This window comes from Periophthalmus magnuspinnatus, chromosome 21 (genome assembly GCF_009829125.3).
Source record: "Periophthalmus magnuspinnatus isolate fPerMag1 chromosome 21, fPerMag1.2.pri, whole genome shotgun sequence".
In the NCBI taxonomy this organism is placed as follows: Eukaryota; Metazoa; Chordata; class Actinopteri; order Gobiiformes; family Gobiidae; genus Periophthalmus; species Periophthalmus magnuspinnatus.
In genome coordinates, this window is record NC_047146.1 from 21,228,782 (window position 1) to 21,242,283 (window position 13,502).

The following is a 13,502-nucleotide window of genomic DNA, read 5'->3' on the forward strand; positions in this document are numbered from 1 at the left end:
AATCATGTCTATGTGTTACTAAGAGATTCAATATTGTCTGTCAACTAACTATTCCCTTGTCCATGCATACAACAAGACTGATTTATTACTCATTTAGTCCTGGTTTAGTCCTGGTTTAGACCTGGTTTAGACCTGGTTTAGACCTGGTTTAGACCTGGTTTAGACCTGGTTTAGACCTGGTTTAGACCTGGTTTAGACCTGGTTCAGTGGTTCAGATCTGGCTATTTCTCATTGTGTTTGTGTGTCTTTTTCTACTGACAAATGACAAATTGTAAGAAGGAATTTCAAATATTTGGGATTAACTGAGAGAAACGAAGAGTATTGTAATATTGTGAAAAAAATAAAAACTTTTATGTACAAAATATTCTTTCTTTCACCTCTTTGGCCTTGTCTTAACTGTAAACAGCTAAAATATCTTCTCTGATGTGAAGGTTTGGAGGTTCAATCCAAACTATACTGCCATTGTGTCCTTCAGCCAGACACTTTTGCCTTCAGTGTTGTGGTTGAATGGTAACTAAAGCCGTTTCCGCTCCACAAAGACACAAACACTTTACTATCAGCGAGACTATTGTGCATTTTACAACCATAACAAACATCTTCATTCATTTGTTCTGATCCTGACTTTCGCCCCAGCACCAGAGCTCTTCCTTTTTCAACCATTTCTCCAATTACGCCGTCTGTCTCCTCTCATTAAAAACATAAAAAACAGTGAATTCACTTGTTTGGGTGTAATAATTTCATTTCATGATAATAATTACTATAGTGCAGCTGCCATTGTTAATACAGAGCAACATTAGTTATGGATGTGTGGTCCATAGACTGTGAAAATTCAACACTACAGATGTTGTTATGTCCCTAAGGATTAAAACAAAGACAGTATTTTCACAATTTGCTCCAATATTTTAAGATTAAAGGGGGGATTAGATATAAAATTAACTGCTATATTATAATGGTGTTCGCTCAATATGCTCAGAGCTATGGATTTGATTGGTGTTTACATGTTTGAGTACAGTCATCTTGTATTGTCCTTCATTTGAGGCTTGAGCTTCTCCCTCCCAACTCCTCTGTACTTACTTGATCATTCAAACCAAATCCAGGTCATACACGTAAGGTTAAAAATTGTCGTAAAACCATTTTTCTACAAGAACAGTGAGTAAATTTAAATTGAAGGCCCATATTATGCTGTTTTCTGATCTAAGTTACAATGTTGTTTTCTCCTCAAAAACATACCTAGAGTCTTTTGTTTCATTCACACACAAACCCTGCATATACATTATAGAGTGTGGTAATACAGGAAGTGCTCCACTGTGTTTTTAAACTCCATACACCTTCACTAGAATCATTTGGATCATTTCAGCCCTGGAATTTCCAATCTCTACTAAACAAAAGGTCAAAAGTAGCTGTTACTACCGCTTCATGACATCCCAAGGTGGATCAGAGCATTTTGAGCTTTGTAGATGCAGACAGCCTAATAATCCAGGGTTATGTAAACATGTGCGAATGAAACAAACCACAACTCTAAGTATAACATGGAGGTAAACAGCATTATAACATGGCTTAAAAAATCTGTTTTGTGTAATATAGGGCCTTTAATGCTAAATGCATAAGAAAACTTTAAAGAACGACCAGTAATATGTCATCTTAAAAGTATGCTCCATTATCCCTTGTTAAAGAAGTTTATTTTGTGTTCATAGTGTAGAATCTGTTTAAACTGAGCAGAATGGTGTAATTTACTGTTTAACTGTCAGATTGTAGATTTGTTGACCTGATTCATGGTTAATATCTCTGTAATTACTGGGCCAATCCACATGAAACAAAAACTATAAAAATATAGTCCTACCTCCCCTTCCCTTCCATTTGAAACTCTGACATCAACACAACCGATATTACTGCATTATAAATATCCCTTGGAAACACGTTATCCCACTGCCTCCATAATGACCCTGAGATTACCCATACTGCTTTGTGCTCTGTGTGTCTGACGCTCCTTCAGATTTTGTCACATTCCATCGTCACCTGCTTGTCGCTCACATAGAGCCCTGTTAAATGGTACAGTGCAGGGGGTGTTTAGGTGACAGATCCGCCGGCTGTAAAAGACAACGCTGCATGGTGCATTTAAAACACTGGGAAAATGAAGCGTTTGGATTTAGAACACAAGGTCATTTATGTTAGTCATACTGGTTTATAGTGGCCAAATATTATAGAATATAATGTAGAAATGTTGTCTTAATACAGTCGGTCTAGGTTTAGTTTTGGTTAAAGTTTCAAAGTTAAAACCATACTATGGAACATTATGCACAGAGATGGATACTTTTTATGTTATAACGTGGAATATTATAGCCAAGGGAACAACATTTCCATGGAGACAAACAGGAGGCCCCAAAACTCAGGTTTGTGGAGTTTAAAGTTCACTCACAGTAGAGATGCATGCTTTTGTATGTTTTCCAGTGCAATAAAAACATCCAAAATTGGGAAAAAAGTATTTTTATGTCAAATTTTTAGGTTAAAAAGTTACACAGTGGGCTTTAAATTCAAATCCAAACCAGGTCTAACCAGAACTAAGCCTTAGGCTTAGTTCTGGTTAGACCTGGTTTGGCCCTTGGTATATTTAAGATGGTTCACACAAAATTATTCCAACTCAATATGCAATTTGAGGTGATAATTTGAATGTATTAGTGGTCTATAATTTGTTAAGTTAATAGATCTTAATCTTAATTAGAAAGGTGCACTATGTAACTTTTCATGTACTTGTCTCCATGGAAATATTATTACTTTGCTTGGAAAGTTTCTCTGTATGGCTTTAAACATATTTATCAAGTATGTATTTAACTTGCTAAAGAATACATTGAAAAACAAGAATTTTTACAGTAAATGGACTTGCGTCTCCATAGATCTGACCTATAACATGGCCTGATGGCATCACCTGCTTGTCTCTATGGGCATAAGTTTAATGCTATACTGTGGAATATGTCAAAGCAATAACATGTCACTAACTTACACTGCTCTAAACCGCACACACAACATGGCCACTCGGTCTTGTACATCTCTCCTCTCCTTCTCTGTTGGTCCAGATCTCGTCTCCGTTGGGACACAGCGTTGCTATGGAAACTGTTGTGCGGTTTTGTTGTTGTCTGTTGTTTTTTCATGACACTGACTCTGAACGAAAAGACAAGCTCCAAACCTGACAGCTCCAACCTCACTACAGCACACAGCCACTCCACTGTGTCAAAGAACAACACACACAAAGGAAGGGAGGAGAGGATGGAGATGGAGCAGACGAGGCAGAAGAGAGGGTCAGATGGAGAAGAGGAGGCAGAAGAGAGGGTCAGTTGGAGCAAAGAATGCAGAGGAGAGGGTTAGACGGAGTAGAGGATGGAAAGGAGAGGGTCAGATGGGGCAGAGGGTCAGATGGGGAAGAGGATGCAGAGAAGAGGGTCACATGGAGTAGCGGATGCAGAGGAGAGGGTCAGATGGATGAGAGGGTTTTAGCAGAGTTGTTATGTTGTATTTTTAGATTGTCAGTGTATCATGCACAGTGAAGTGAGATATAATAAGTGCATTAGTTAAACCTGGAGGCAGAGATTAGCCCTGGATGAGTCATTGTCTTAAAGCAACTGCAACACATCTTCATCTGCATATTTTAATATACACTCACACACGGAGAGGACGCTGATTGGACAGTCATTTACCGAATAATAGCAATAATATAGCATTTATAGCATACTACATTAAAGGTACAGCCTATAACTTTTCTGATGGAGAGTCCGCCTTCCTGCTTGTCTGATTCAGATGGTATTGATTTGCCTGGAATGTTCAACAGTATGGCATTGAAGGTGCCCATCGTCATAGAGACAAACAGGTAAACCTTGCAAAGAATATATGTTTTTCTTTATAATAACCTGAAATTGAATTGAATCCCCCATAAGGAAAGTTACATTGTGCATCTTTAAGAATAAAATTGTTGTTTATTTATTTCTTCTCAGCAGCAGTGACCTTTACAGCTACCATCTTGTGACGTTGATCAAACCTGACACGCTTTTCATTGGCAAACAACAGCTTATGTGAGAGAAAAACAACACACACATTGAAACAAGGCCTTATTCTGCCCTTCTTCAGCAAATATTTGAGCTGTAGTCAACTAAATAAATTAATGGTTTGTTGGAAAGGGGGAGGGGCAAAAGCTCTCTAAACTATTCCGTATCTCTATGTACAGTATCTGACTCAAACTGCACTCACAAGACGACACCTGCACAGGAGTTCATGCAAACACAACTAAAACTAATACTTGAAAAAAAAAAAATACTAGGAAACAATATATTTATATAAAGACTTAAACTTGTGAATGGTGAGTTTAATTGGGCACAGTTTCATATAGCTTTTCTACCTTCACACTCATACACCAGTGTGCACAGACACTAGGGGCAAGATGGGTTAAGTGTCTTGCCCAAGGATATAAACATCTAAGATTACAACATCTAAGAATCACTATGGTCTCTGCCAACATAAATAAACAAAAGTTACTAAGTATGTTTTGTAATTGCAAGTGCTGTAAGTGGCTATACACCACTGATCTGACCTGTACCAAGGCCTGCTGGTGCCACCTGCTTGTCTGTGTGGAAATAAATAAGGTTAATGCCATACCATGGGACATTCATGGCAAAAAGGAGATAGAGTATACAGGATGAAGAAATACCTAATGGTGTGACCTTGACAGGTGTGGAGAAACCATGGATACAGGTCTGAAAACAGAGTCTTACAGGTCACTGTAAATGTGCGGGGGAAAGGTGTGGGGCGTCCTCTGCTGGACATACAAAGCATTACAATATCCACAACAAATGATGAATTACATTTTGTGTATTTATTTTAGAAGCAGCAGTCCTGGAATTTAAAGTAGAAATGGCAAAGTACAATATTTAAGTACAAATTTTGGGTGTCTGTACTTTGCTTAAGTACATTTTACAGTGGATACTTTGTACTTTTACTTCACTACATTTGGGAGCAGGTATCTGTGCTTTCTACTCCACTTGCTGAAATGTTTGAAACTTATTTTTAGCACATTTAATTTGAGTCCAAACTTTGATCAAACCAAATACACAAATGCACAAAACCAGCTAGAAAAATTAAGAAATCAATGGATCAATCAAAATCAGCCAAATTATTCATCAAAATCATTACATTTGATGCTTTAATTATTCTATAAATCTCTGCAAAATACTCTTACACTACATTTTCAAACACATACTTTAATACTTTTCATACTTTTTATAATACTTTTACTTAAGTAGAGTTTTTTATGTGATATTTTTACTTTTACTTGTCCCTGTATCTGTACTTTTACTTAAGTAACAATGTACTTCATTCATCACTGAGTAGTAGTAATAGTAGTAGTCCTTACTGAAATTGGTGCAAATAGATAATAATAATAATAATAATAATAATAGGTAAACAAATAACTAAATAAATAACTAGATACATAAATTATTATTATTATTATTGTCATTGTTGTTAATAATAATAATAATAATAGGAAGCTGAAGAAAATAAAAATTAGGTGTATATAAAACTAAAAACAAACTGTGTATGTATGATTATCGATTGATTATGAGGACATTACTTAGGTCTTAGAGTTGTGTAAATATGTATATTTTTATGTATATTTGCCAGCGGTTTGTTTAGTCACAATAGTTGCAACATTATATTTCACAACTAAGACAGGAATTTAAACTTCTACCTGAGGGTGATTTTTCCTTCCCACTTTAGTCACTGTGTAACATTTGAGTTCACAAAAAAAGTTTGCCCAAATGTCCCGCAGGTCTGTTTATGACACTGGTTTAAATATTAATGTGAACATGTTTACAGTTTATTGTTTTATTGTTTATTATGTAACAGCACCACAGGAGTTTCCAGTTTGGTTCAGGTGAGCCACTATTTCCTCATTCTTCAAAACTGCTGACGTGAGACGCCTAAATGACTTATTTGCGGTCTCATATTCAGAACAGCAAAATGTAAATGCTGTACTGTATTGTTAGGCAGAATTATGATCATATAAAAATGTCATGTTGTTGATTTATGTTTTTTGTTGTTTGTTTTTTTTCCTTTTTTTTCTAGCACAATTTTCTTTATTCAGCCCAACTATAAACTCCGTAACTACATTAAAGGTACCGTCTGTAACTTTTCTGGCGGACGGTCTGCACACCTACCTGTCTCATTCAGATGCTATTGCTTTGCCTAGAATGTTCCACTGTATGGCATTAAAAGTATCCATCTTCATAGAGACAAGCAGGTATATGCATGAGTAGCAAGAGTATATGCACGTTTTCTTTTTTTCTCCTTTTTTTCCCATTTAAGCAACAACAATACCTGAAACTGAATAAAGGCAAGAAGTAAACTTAATGATAAACTATGGAACATTTCAGGCAAAGTAACAGAATCGACAAGCAGGGGGACCGCCATAAAATTGGGACCTGTCAATATTGCGTTGACAACAAAGTGAATAGTAGCTTGAGCAGCAGCAGCAGTAGTAGTAATTAGTAGCAGTAGTAGAAGGGGGAGTAGCAGCAGTAGTAGTAGCAGTAGTAGTAATAGAGTAGTAGTAGTAGTAGTAGAACTCTTAGTAGTAGTAATAGAGTAGCAGTAGTAGTAGTAGTAGAAATCTTAGTAGTAGTAGTAGAGAAGTAGTAGTAGCAGTAGAAGTACTAGTAGCAGTAGAATAGAAGCTATATAAATGGCCTACTGAAGAAACACATTTGCAGAAGTAGTGACGCATAGAAAACCATAAGAAAACCAAGTGACGAAAATAAAGTACTGGCTGAAAAACGAAATATGTTAGAACTATGCAGGCTACATGTTAAGATTAGGAAGATGAAGAAACAAAACATTGATTGATTGATTGATTGATTGATTGATTGATTGATTGATTGATTGATTGATTGATTGATTGATTGATTATGAGGACAGTGCATCTTGATGTGTAAAGATATGCAAGGCTGTATATATATTTGCCAGTGGTTCATATAGCCATAGTAGTTGTTGTAGTAGTAGTAGTAGTAGGCCTAGTAGTAGCCTGGTCCAACACATTCAATACAAAAGATCAAAATGTTATTATGTACAGTTTGTTATTATAGTATAGTTTTAAACTGTTACTTATGTAAACAGAATAAAGAATTTGCACTACCAAGGTGGAATACATTGACTCCTGTACTGCAACTGCACCAAAATAGAGGTTTTCACACGTTTTCCTGCTCTTGCATTTTGCCAAATAACGCAGTAAGCACATGTATGTCTGACTTTTTTACCTTTAAAGCTGTTTCCTTTGTCAAATGCCGAGTCGTCTCAAACTTTGAGCACTCAGCAGAAAAAAATACACAGAAATTCCATGTTTCAAAGTGGAGTTTCCAAAGGGGGCGGAGTCAAGCGCACGTGCGTATCCCGGAAGTAACCCCGTAGATCATTTCAGCCGTTTCAAATCATGTTTCTACTCAATCATAAAACAGCAGGATCGAGCCAGGGAGAAAACAAAGACGCGTTTTTATGTTTTCCAAAATGCACGAGGCTTTGTTGATAGATATCGCAAACGGGGGCTGCCTTACATGTTTTCGAGCGTCAGTTTTGGAGAGTTTATCCAGAGATTGCCACGTCTTTTTGCTTTACGCGACGCAAAATAAGGACAATAACGACGTGATTGCAAAGTTGAGGGATATATCTAAAAGCATTCACATCTTGGACAGTGTCACTATCGCCAGTTGCTTGTATGTCTTCAAACAAATCATAGATGAACTCGATCTCAGCGTCATAAAAGTCCTCACGTCTCCAAATGGAAAAGAGTCGATAGATTTGTACAGAGAGTGGCTGTTTACGGCGGTGTACAGGTTTGAGTTTGAGATCATCGCGTCAGAAAAGTGCACCTGTGGAGAATGTCCCAGCCGCGCGCCATTGGACTCACCTGGAGAGAAGGTGCGCAGAGAAGTGGACGAGTTTGTGCAGCAGCTGCCCGCGTTAAAAGGACAGATTACAGTCAGCAAGTCCACTCTAATACCAGGTGAGTTTACTATTCGATTAATTGCAAGTTTTATATTGTGATTTAAAGGTGCACTGTGTAACTTTTCTGGGAAAGGGTCTGCTACCCCATGGCAAGGCAAGTTTATTTGTATAGCACAATTCGTACACAAGGTAATTCAAAATGCTTTACAGAATAAAAAAGACATTAAAATCACAAATCAAAACATAACATAAATAATCATCATCGAATTAACATGAAATGAGAAAAGTGCAGAATAAAAACCTTTCAGTCATATGTACAGCTGAACAGAACTGTTGAGCTTGGATCTAAACAATGTCAAAGTAGAGTCCCTGCATCTCTACATGAGGACGCTGCTATTACTGCTTTGTCTGGAGTATTCTACATTGTGGCATTAAACCTATCAATCATGCATTTATTCAATTACATCTGTTTTATTGCTAAACCTTGAAAAACATGCACTCTCAGCAGGGTCACCTCTCCACAGATTTGACCTGGTTGTGTCACCACATGTTTTGTTTTTTTTACTGAAACCACAAAGTTTTGTGAAACTGCTGCAAACCAATTTCTTCAAGGAGACAAATAAAAGTCAGTTTTAGTTTCAAGTATTATATTAATTCTACCTGTTTTTGTAATATGGGGAGTGAATTATTAGTGGTAGTCAGAGTGACCAGTGGCACAGTTTTGCAGCCTCTTCCACCAGATCTGGGTTACATAGTTATTAGATCATTAATACTATTGTCTACCACTACATAGGGATGACATTAACACATTTTTGTCTTATGGTTCCTCTTTTAGATTGCTTTGGGCACGGCTTCAGCTCGCGTTGTGGTGGTGTCTCATACATCTCCTCTCTCTCATCTCTGAACCTGTTTTGTAGCAGTAAGAGGAGAGACCCGCACGCTGTGGTGGGTGAGAACCGGAGGAGACTAGCTCTGGTTGCTGGATTTTACCCCAAAACAATGCACTTTCCGAAGGTACGTAGCCCTTTCCATGGGTTTGGAGAAGTTAGGACCTTTTATAGAAATTAGGACCTTTTCATAGGTTTGTACTCTTTTGTTAGAGACTAATATATGAATTTGTATGGAGTTTGCCAGTGCTACTTGAGGGTTTTTGGTAACCTCCATCACATTCTTGTATATAATGTACTGTGCCTTAATATTTGATAAGTGAAAATAAATAAACTAAAACTAACCTAAGGACCATTATTAACATCTTTTTTTCTCAGATACAATAAATGCTCTTTAACCTAGAACACTAACCTGCATTTTTCAGGTCTAATGTGTTTTTGTGAATGTGATTTTTGTAGGTGAACCATGGCAGTGACGTGTGGGTGTTTGGAAAACCTGAGCCAGATAGTTATGATGGGATAGTGACAGACCAAACTGGAGTGGTCCTGGCTGCTCCGGGCGCAGACTGTATCCCCCTGCTGTTCTGTGACCCAGTGCACAGGGTCATAGGAGCCACTCACGCAGGTATCACAGAGGAGGTCTCACAGATCAATGCACTGACAAGGGGTTGGAGGGGCTAACAAGGTGTTGAGTCAATACTGTTCATTATACTACTGCAGGAGTTCAAAACTGTGGTGCTGGACTTGTTAGTTACACAGTACTATCTCAACATTACATTTTGATTGCATGCATGATTTCATTGTTATCTGCACATTAGGACATTTTTTGCTGACAATAGTATACTGATTGCAGGGAATAAAAATGTATTGTGAGTGTTCTGTTTAGAAAGTAGGATTCTGCGCACACTGCATTATTCCCCTCCAAATCTTCAGTTAGCTCCCTCCATACTTTTCCTTTCTACTGTTGTGCATATAAATTCTTGTCAGCGATTAGTCGTAATCCTATTAGAACAAAAGTTAGGTACCCACCCCAACTTTAAGAGTGCACTCACTAGGTTTTTTTTAACCGTGCCATACTCAAACTGTGGCCCACACTCACTCCTGCTCAACCGAACCAAGACCCTGTGACGTCATCACACAGTTCTGTTAGTTTACATGTCATGCTGAAGTGCTACTGGTGCAGCAGAAACAATAAGACCTGCGACAGGAAATATCTTTGAAATAATGTGGCCGATATGCGTCCTGCTGTTATATGCTCCTCTTGAATTTATGAATTTAACAACAGCGCGGGGAAGCAAGGGTTAAACAGGAGACGAAGCTTCAAAATGTACTTACTGAAAGTAAGATCCGCCATATATTTTAGAGCAGAACATCACAACACATGACACAGGGTTCGTACACTAAAGTCGTGTGTGTTTGTGCATATAGGTGCAACATGGCCCACGTCTCCCTCAGTGCTTAAGCCCGAGCTCATGTGCTTGGCCACAGTTTGAGTGTGCTAGTGTGAGCACACCTTCAGTTATGATGATGTCGCTTCTCTGTTTGTGCAGGTTGGAAAGGTACGTTGATGGGAGCTGCCATGGCGACAGTGGACTCTATGGTGCGTGAGTTTGGGAGCGACATTCGAGACATTAAAGTGGCCCTAGGTCCTTCTGTGGGAGTCTGCTGTTATTCCATGGACCAGAACCAGGCATCGGAGTTCTCCAAGATCCATCCAAACTGTGTACCTGATCCTGAGTCCACCCACCCACATGTCAACATACGCCTCGCAAACAGGTACAAGCCCAATCCAACTATACTCAATGTACCGCAGGGTCCAAAAATTCAATCATGATTTTCTGGAGTCAAGATCTCAGTTTAGCTTTTATCACTGTCTTTAAAGAGGAGGTATTACACTTCAGTTGATTTTTTAAAGTAATTAGTTTCAGTTTTGTCTTTGACACTCGGCCTATCTGCCGCTCACTCTTCTGCGAGGCCAGGGATGAGCAGGGAGGGAGGGGTCGTGTGGTGGGAGCATGGGGAGCACTGCAGAGTGTCATAACCAAAAACTACGTGAAAACATCTGTAGTTAAACTATGGCTTCTTTATGATGTTTTGTCATGTGAACCCAGCCTTTCCATGGGTTTCAGAGTGATGAAAAGTTAAAGCTGTTCCCATAGCAATTGATTATTCAAAACTAAATAGTATATCTTTTGAATGGTCAACCAACCTGGCAACATATAATAGGAAGCTTAAAGGTGCTTTATCTGATTTTTATTGTCACTATAACAATGTGAAAAACAGAACTACTTCAACAGTTTGCAGTGGTCCAATGACTTTATCAGCACATTTCACCACTCTCAGATGAGAGTGGAGTTTTGACAGTAAAGCTAACAACAACTAGCATACACTTCCTGATTATCAGACAATAAGATGCAGGACATTTAAACCCATGAGTTGCACAGCCCTGTGTTAAAGTGTACCTGTGTGTTCCAGAGTGCTGCTGCAGAACGGAGGGGTCCTGCCTGAGAACATTCATGATGACACAGTTTGGGACAGGCCTCAGGTGACACCCTGCACTTCCTGTAAGCCTCAGAAATACTTTTCCCATGTTCGAGACGGTCTAAACTTTGGGACTCAAGTTGGCTTCATCTGGATCAGAGAGTTTGAACCAGGGACCGAAACTGAGGCTGCTACTTTGGTGTGATTAATCAGAAAGGAAATCTAAAGCCCTTTACAAACAGCACACCCAGGTGCTCTCTGGGAGCTGTCGCCAGCCCCTTCTCCTCCTGCCCTGTGCCGTACAAACATGTCAATAAAATCTATGGTACTTCTGTATTTTGCATTTAAACAGAAGAGGAACAAGTCTGTTTGCCACAGTGGGAGTGAGGGGAGTGAGGGATGACGATGTATCAGTGCATCAGCTGACAACTCAAACCTACCAAGACACCAACAGTGCTTTACAGTGCTTTATTCACTCCACACTCAATGGTGGTAAGATACTATTGTAGACTGACAAAAGTGAGTCTGTCAATCTCTACCATGTTGTCGTGTAGGTGAAGAGTCTTGCCAGGACACAACAGGAATCAAGTAAATCAGCATTACAATTGTTATCATTAAGGGTAATACTGGGTTTGAACATGTTACCTTGTATCTGGGGACAGATAGGTCATGTTTTATAGTGATTATAACTGCACTACAGTGGCCCTATTGGAAGAGCCACATCAAAAACAGTCTTCACATTAGCTGCAGTTTTGGAGATACTCATCACTTTGTCAAACTCGCTGTTGAGGTCAAAGTGCTTTTTTACTCCCAACATATCCCACTCACTAACCATAATCCCAGGAGAGTTTGTCATACACTTCACATATAGTTTTATATATATATATATATATATATATATATATATATATATATATATATATATATATATATATATATATATATATATATATATATATATATATATATATATATGGCAACCATTCTAAATACTGTAACAATGTATACAGTTGATATTATATTTTATTATTAGCAGGAGAAATGATTAAACTAAATGTGCCTGACACTTCATGTTGTGTGTCCTGAGAGCTGTTGGAGATGTTTCATTTGAGGAGTGGGCTCCTGAAGAGGCTGATTGAAATGTAGTAGGACCCAAGCCCAGTCACTAGAGTCTCTGTGAAGGTGCTGTTCAAACAGTGCACTGTTCCGGTGGGAACTGGGGATGCATCATCGCTGCTGATACTGAAAAATTTGCTGAACTGGATATCGGTTCCATGATATTGCTTAAGCCAATATGCTGGTTGGGCCTTTTATTGAATGTAATAAGAATAGAATATCTCAAAATGTTTGACCTTTATTCATACAAAGCTGTTCAGTAGTTATGTGAAGGACAAATAACATATGCATAACACAGTTGTGTAATAAGTCAACTGTGTTAGTGTGTAAGAAAATAAGTGCCATTTTCCACCCTATACTGGTATTGGTTAATATCAGCTATCTGCAGATACTTAAAGTATCTATATGAAAATTCCCTAGCGGGAACCATCAGGGTAGACCTTATACAGAAGCACAGAAATCCTGCCTTTGGGTCCAGGTACACAGCAATGCAATGTGAGGAGGAGGAAGAAGCTACATAAAACTCACTGTGAAACATATCCCTTAAACACACTTAAAGTCCAGTTCTCATGCTTTAGCTACACAGACACTCTGCCTTCTTTTTGTTTCAGGGTTTTATAACAGACAGAAATATCTGTCCATCGAGGCTGGTCCTCTCCATAAACCTCACACTGTACCTCGCAGTAGCTCCGTCTGGGAGGGGTCTGGGTGATCGCATAGGGCTGCTCCTCGTCCACATCTGTCCCTGTTCTCTGCTGCTCAGACATTACACAAGTCTGTGGGAGAAAACAGGGACAGTTTAGTGCAGTGATGACATCCCTTTCTTTGGAATTGTATTGTTATGTCTTTCTTTACCATAAATCTTTATTTGTATTGTTATGGATCTTTTTGACCTAAACTTCATAGTACCATCTGTTGTTATGCACGGGTGTATCTCTTGTGCATCTAGCGGCCTCCAGCCACTTTGACTAGACTAAAGGGTTTGATTGTTTTGTTGGTATGTGCATGTTCATGTATTTTCATTTGTGAGCTGAGAGT

General features: G+C 38.5%; 1 protein-coding gene across 1 annotated transcript; it reads left to right on the plus strand.

Moving 5' to 3' along the window:
• Positions 1–7,470: 7,470 nt before the first annotated feature.
• Positions 7,471–12,186, plus strand: lacc1 (laccase (multicopper oxidoreductase) domain containing 1). The gene is made up of 5 exons (XM_033986924.2): positions 7,471–8,038; positions 8,816–8,994; positions 9,327–9,492; positions 10,418–10,643; positions 11,343–12,186. The coding sequence occupies exons 1-5, from the start codon at positions 7,531–7,533 to the stop codon at positions 11,551–11,553; spliced, it is 1,290 nt and encodes a 429-aa protein (XP_033842815.2). The 5' UTR covers positions 7,471–7,530; the 3' UTR covers positions 11,554–12,186.
• The last annotated feature ends 1,316 nt before the right edge of the window (positions 12,187–13,502 follow it).

What these genes read in the sequence shown, in the direction of transcription:
- lacc1 (XM_033986924.2), top strand. Translation starts at nt 7,531, where the DNA reads ATGTTTTCCAAAATGCACGAGGCTTTGTTGATAGATATCGCAAACGGG. An exon ending in CATAGGAGCCACTCACGCAG is followed by an intron (nt 9,493 to 10,417) that starts GTATCACAGAGG and finishes CTGTTTGTGCAG; the next exon opens with GTTGGAAAGGTACGTTGATG. An exon ending in AACATACGCCTCGCAAACAG is followed by an intron (nt 10,644 to 11,342) that starts GTACAAGCCCAA and finishes TGTGTGTTCCAG; the next exon opens with AGTGCTGCTGCAGAACGGAG.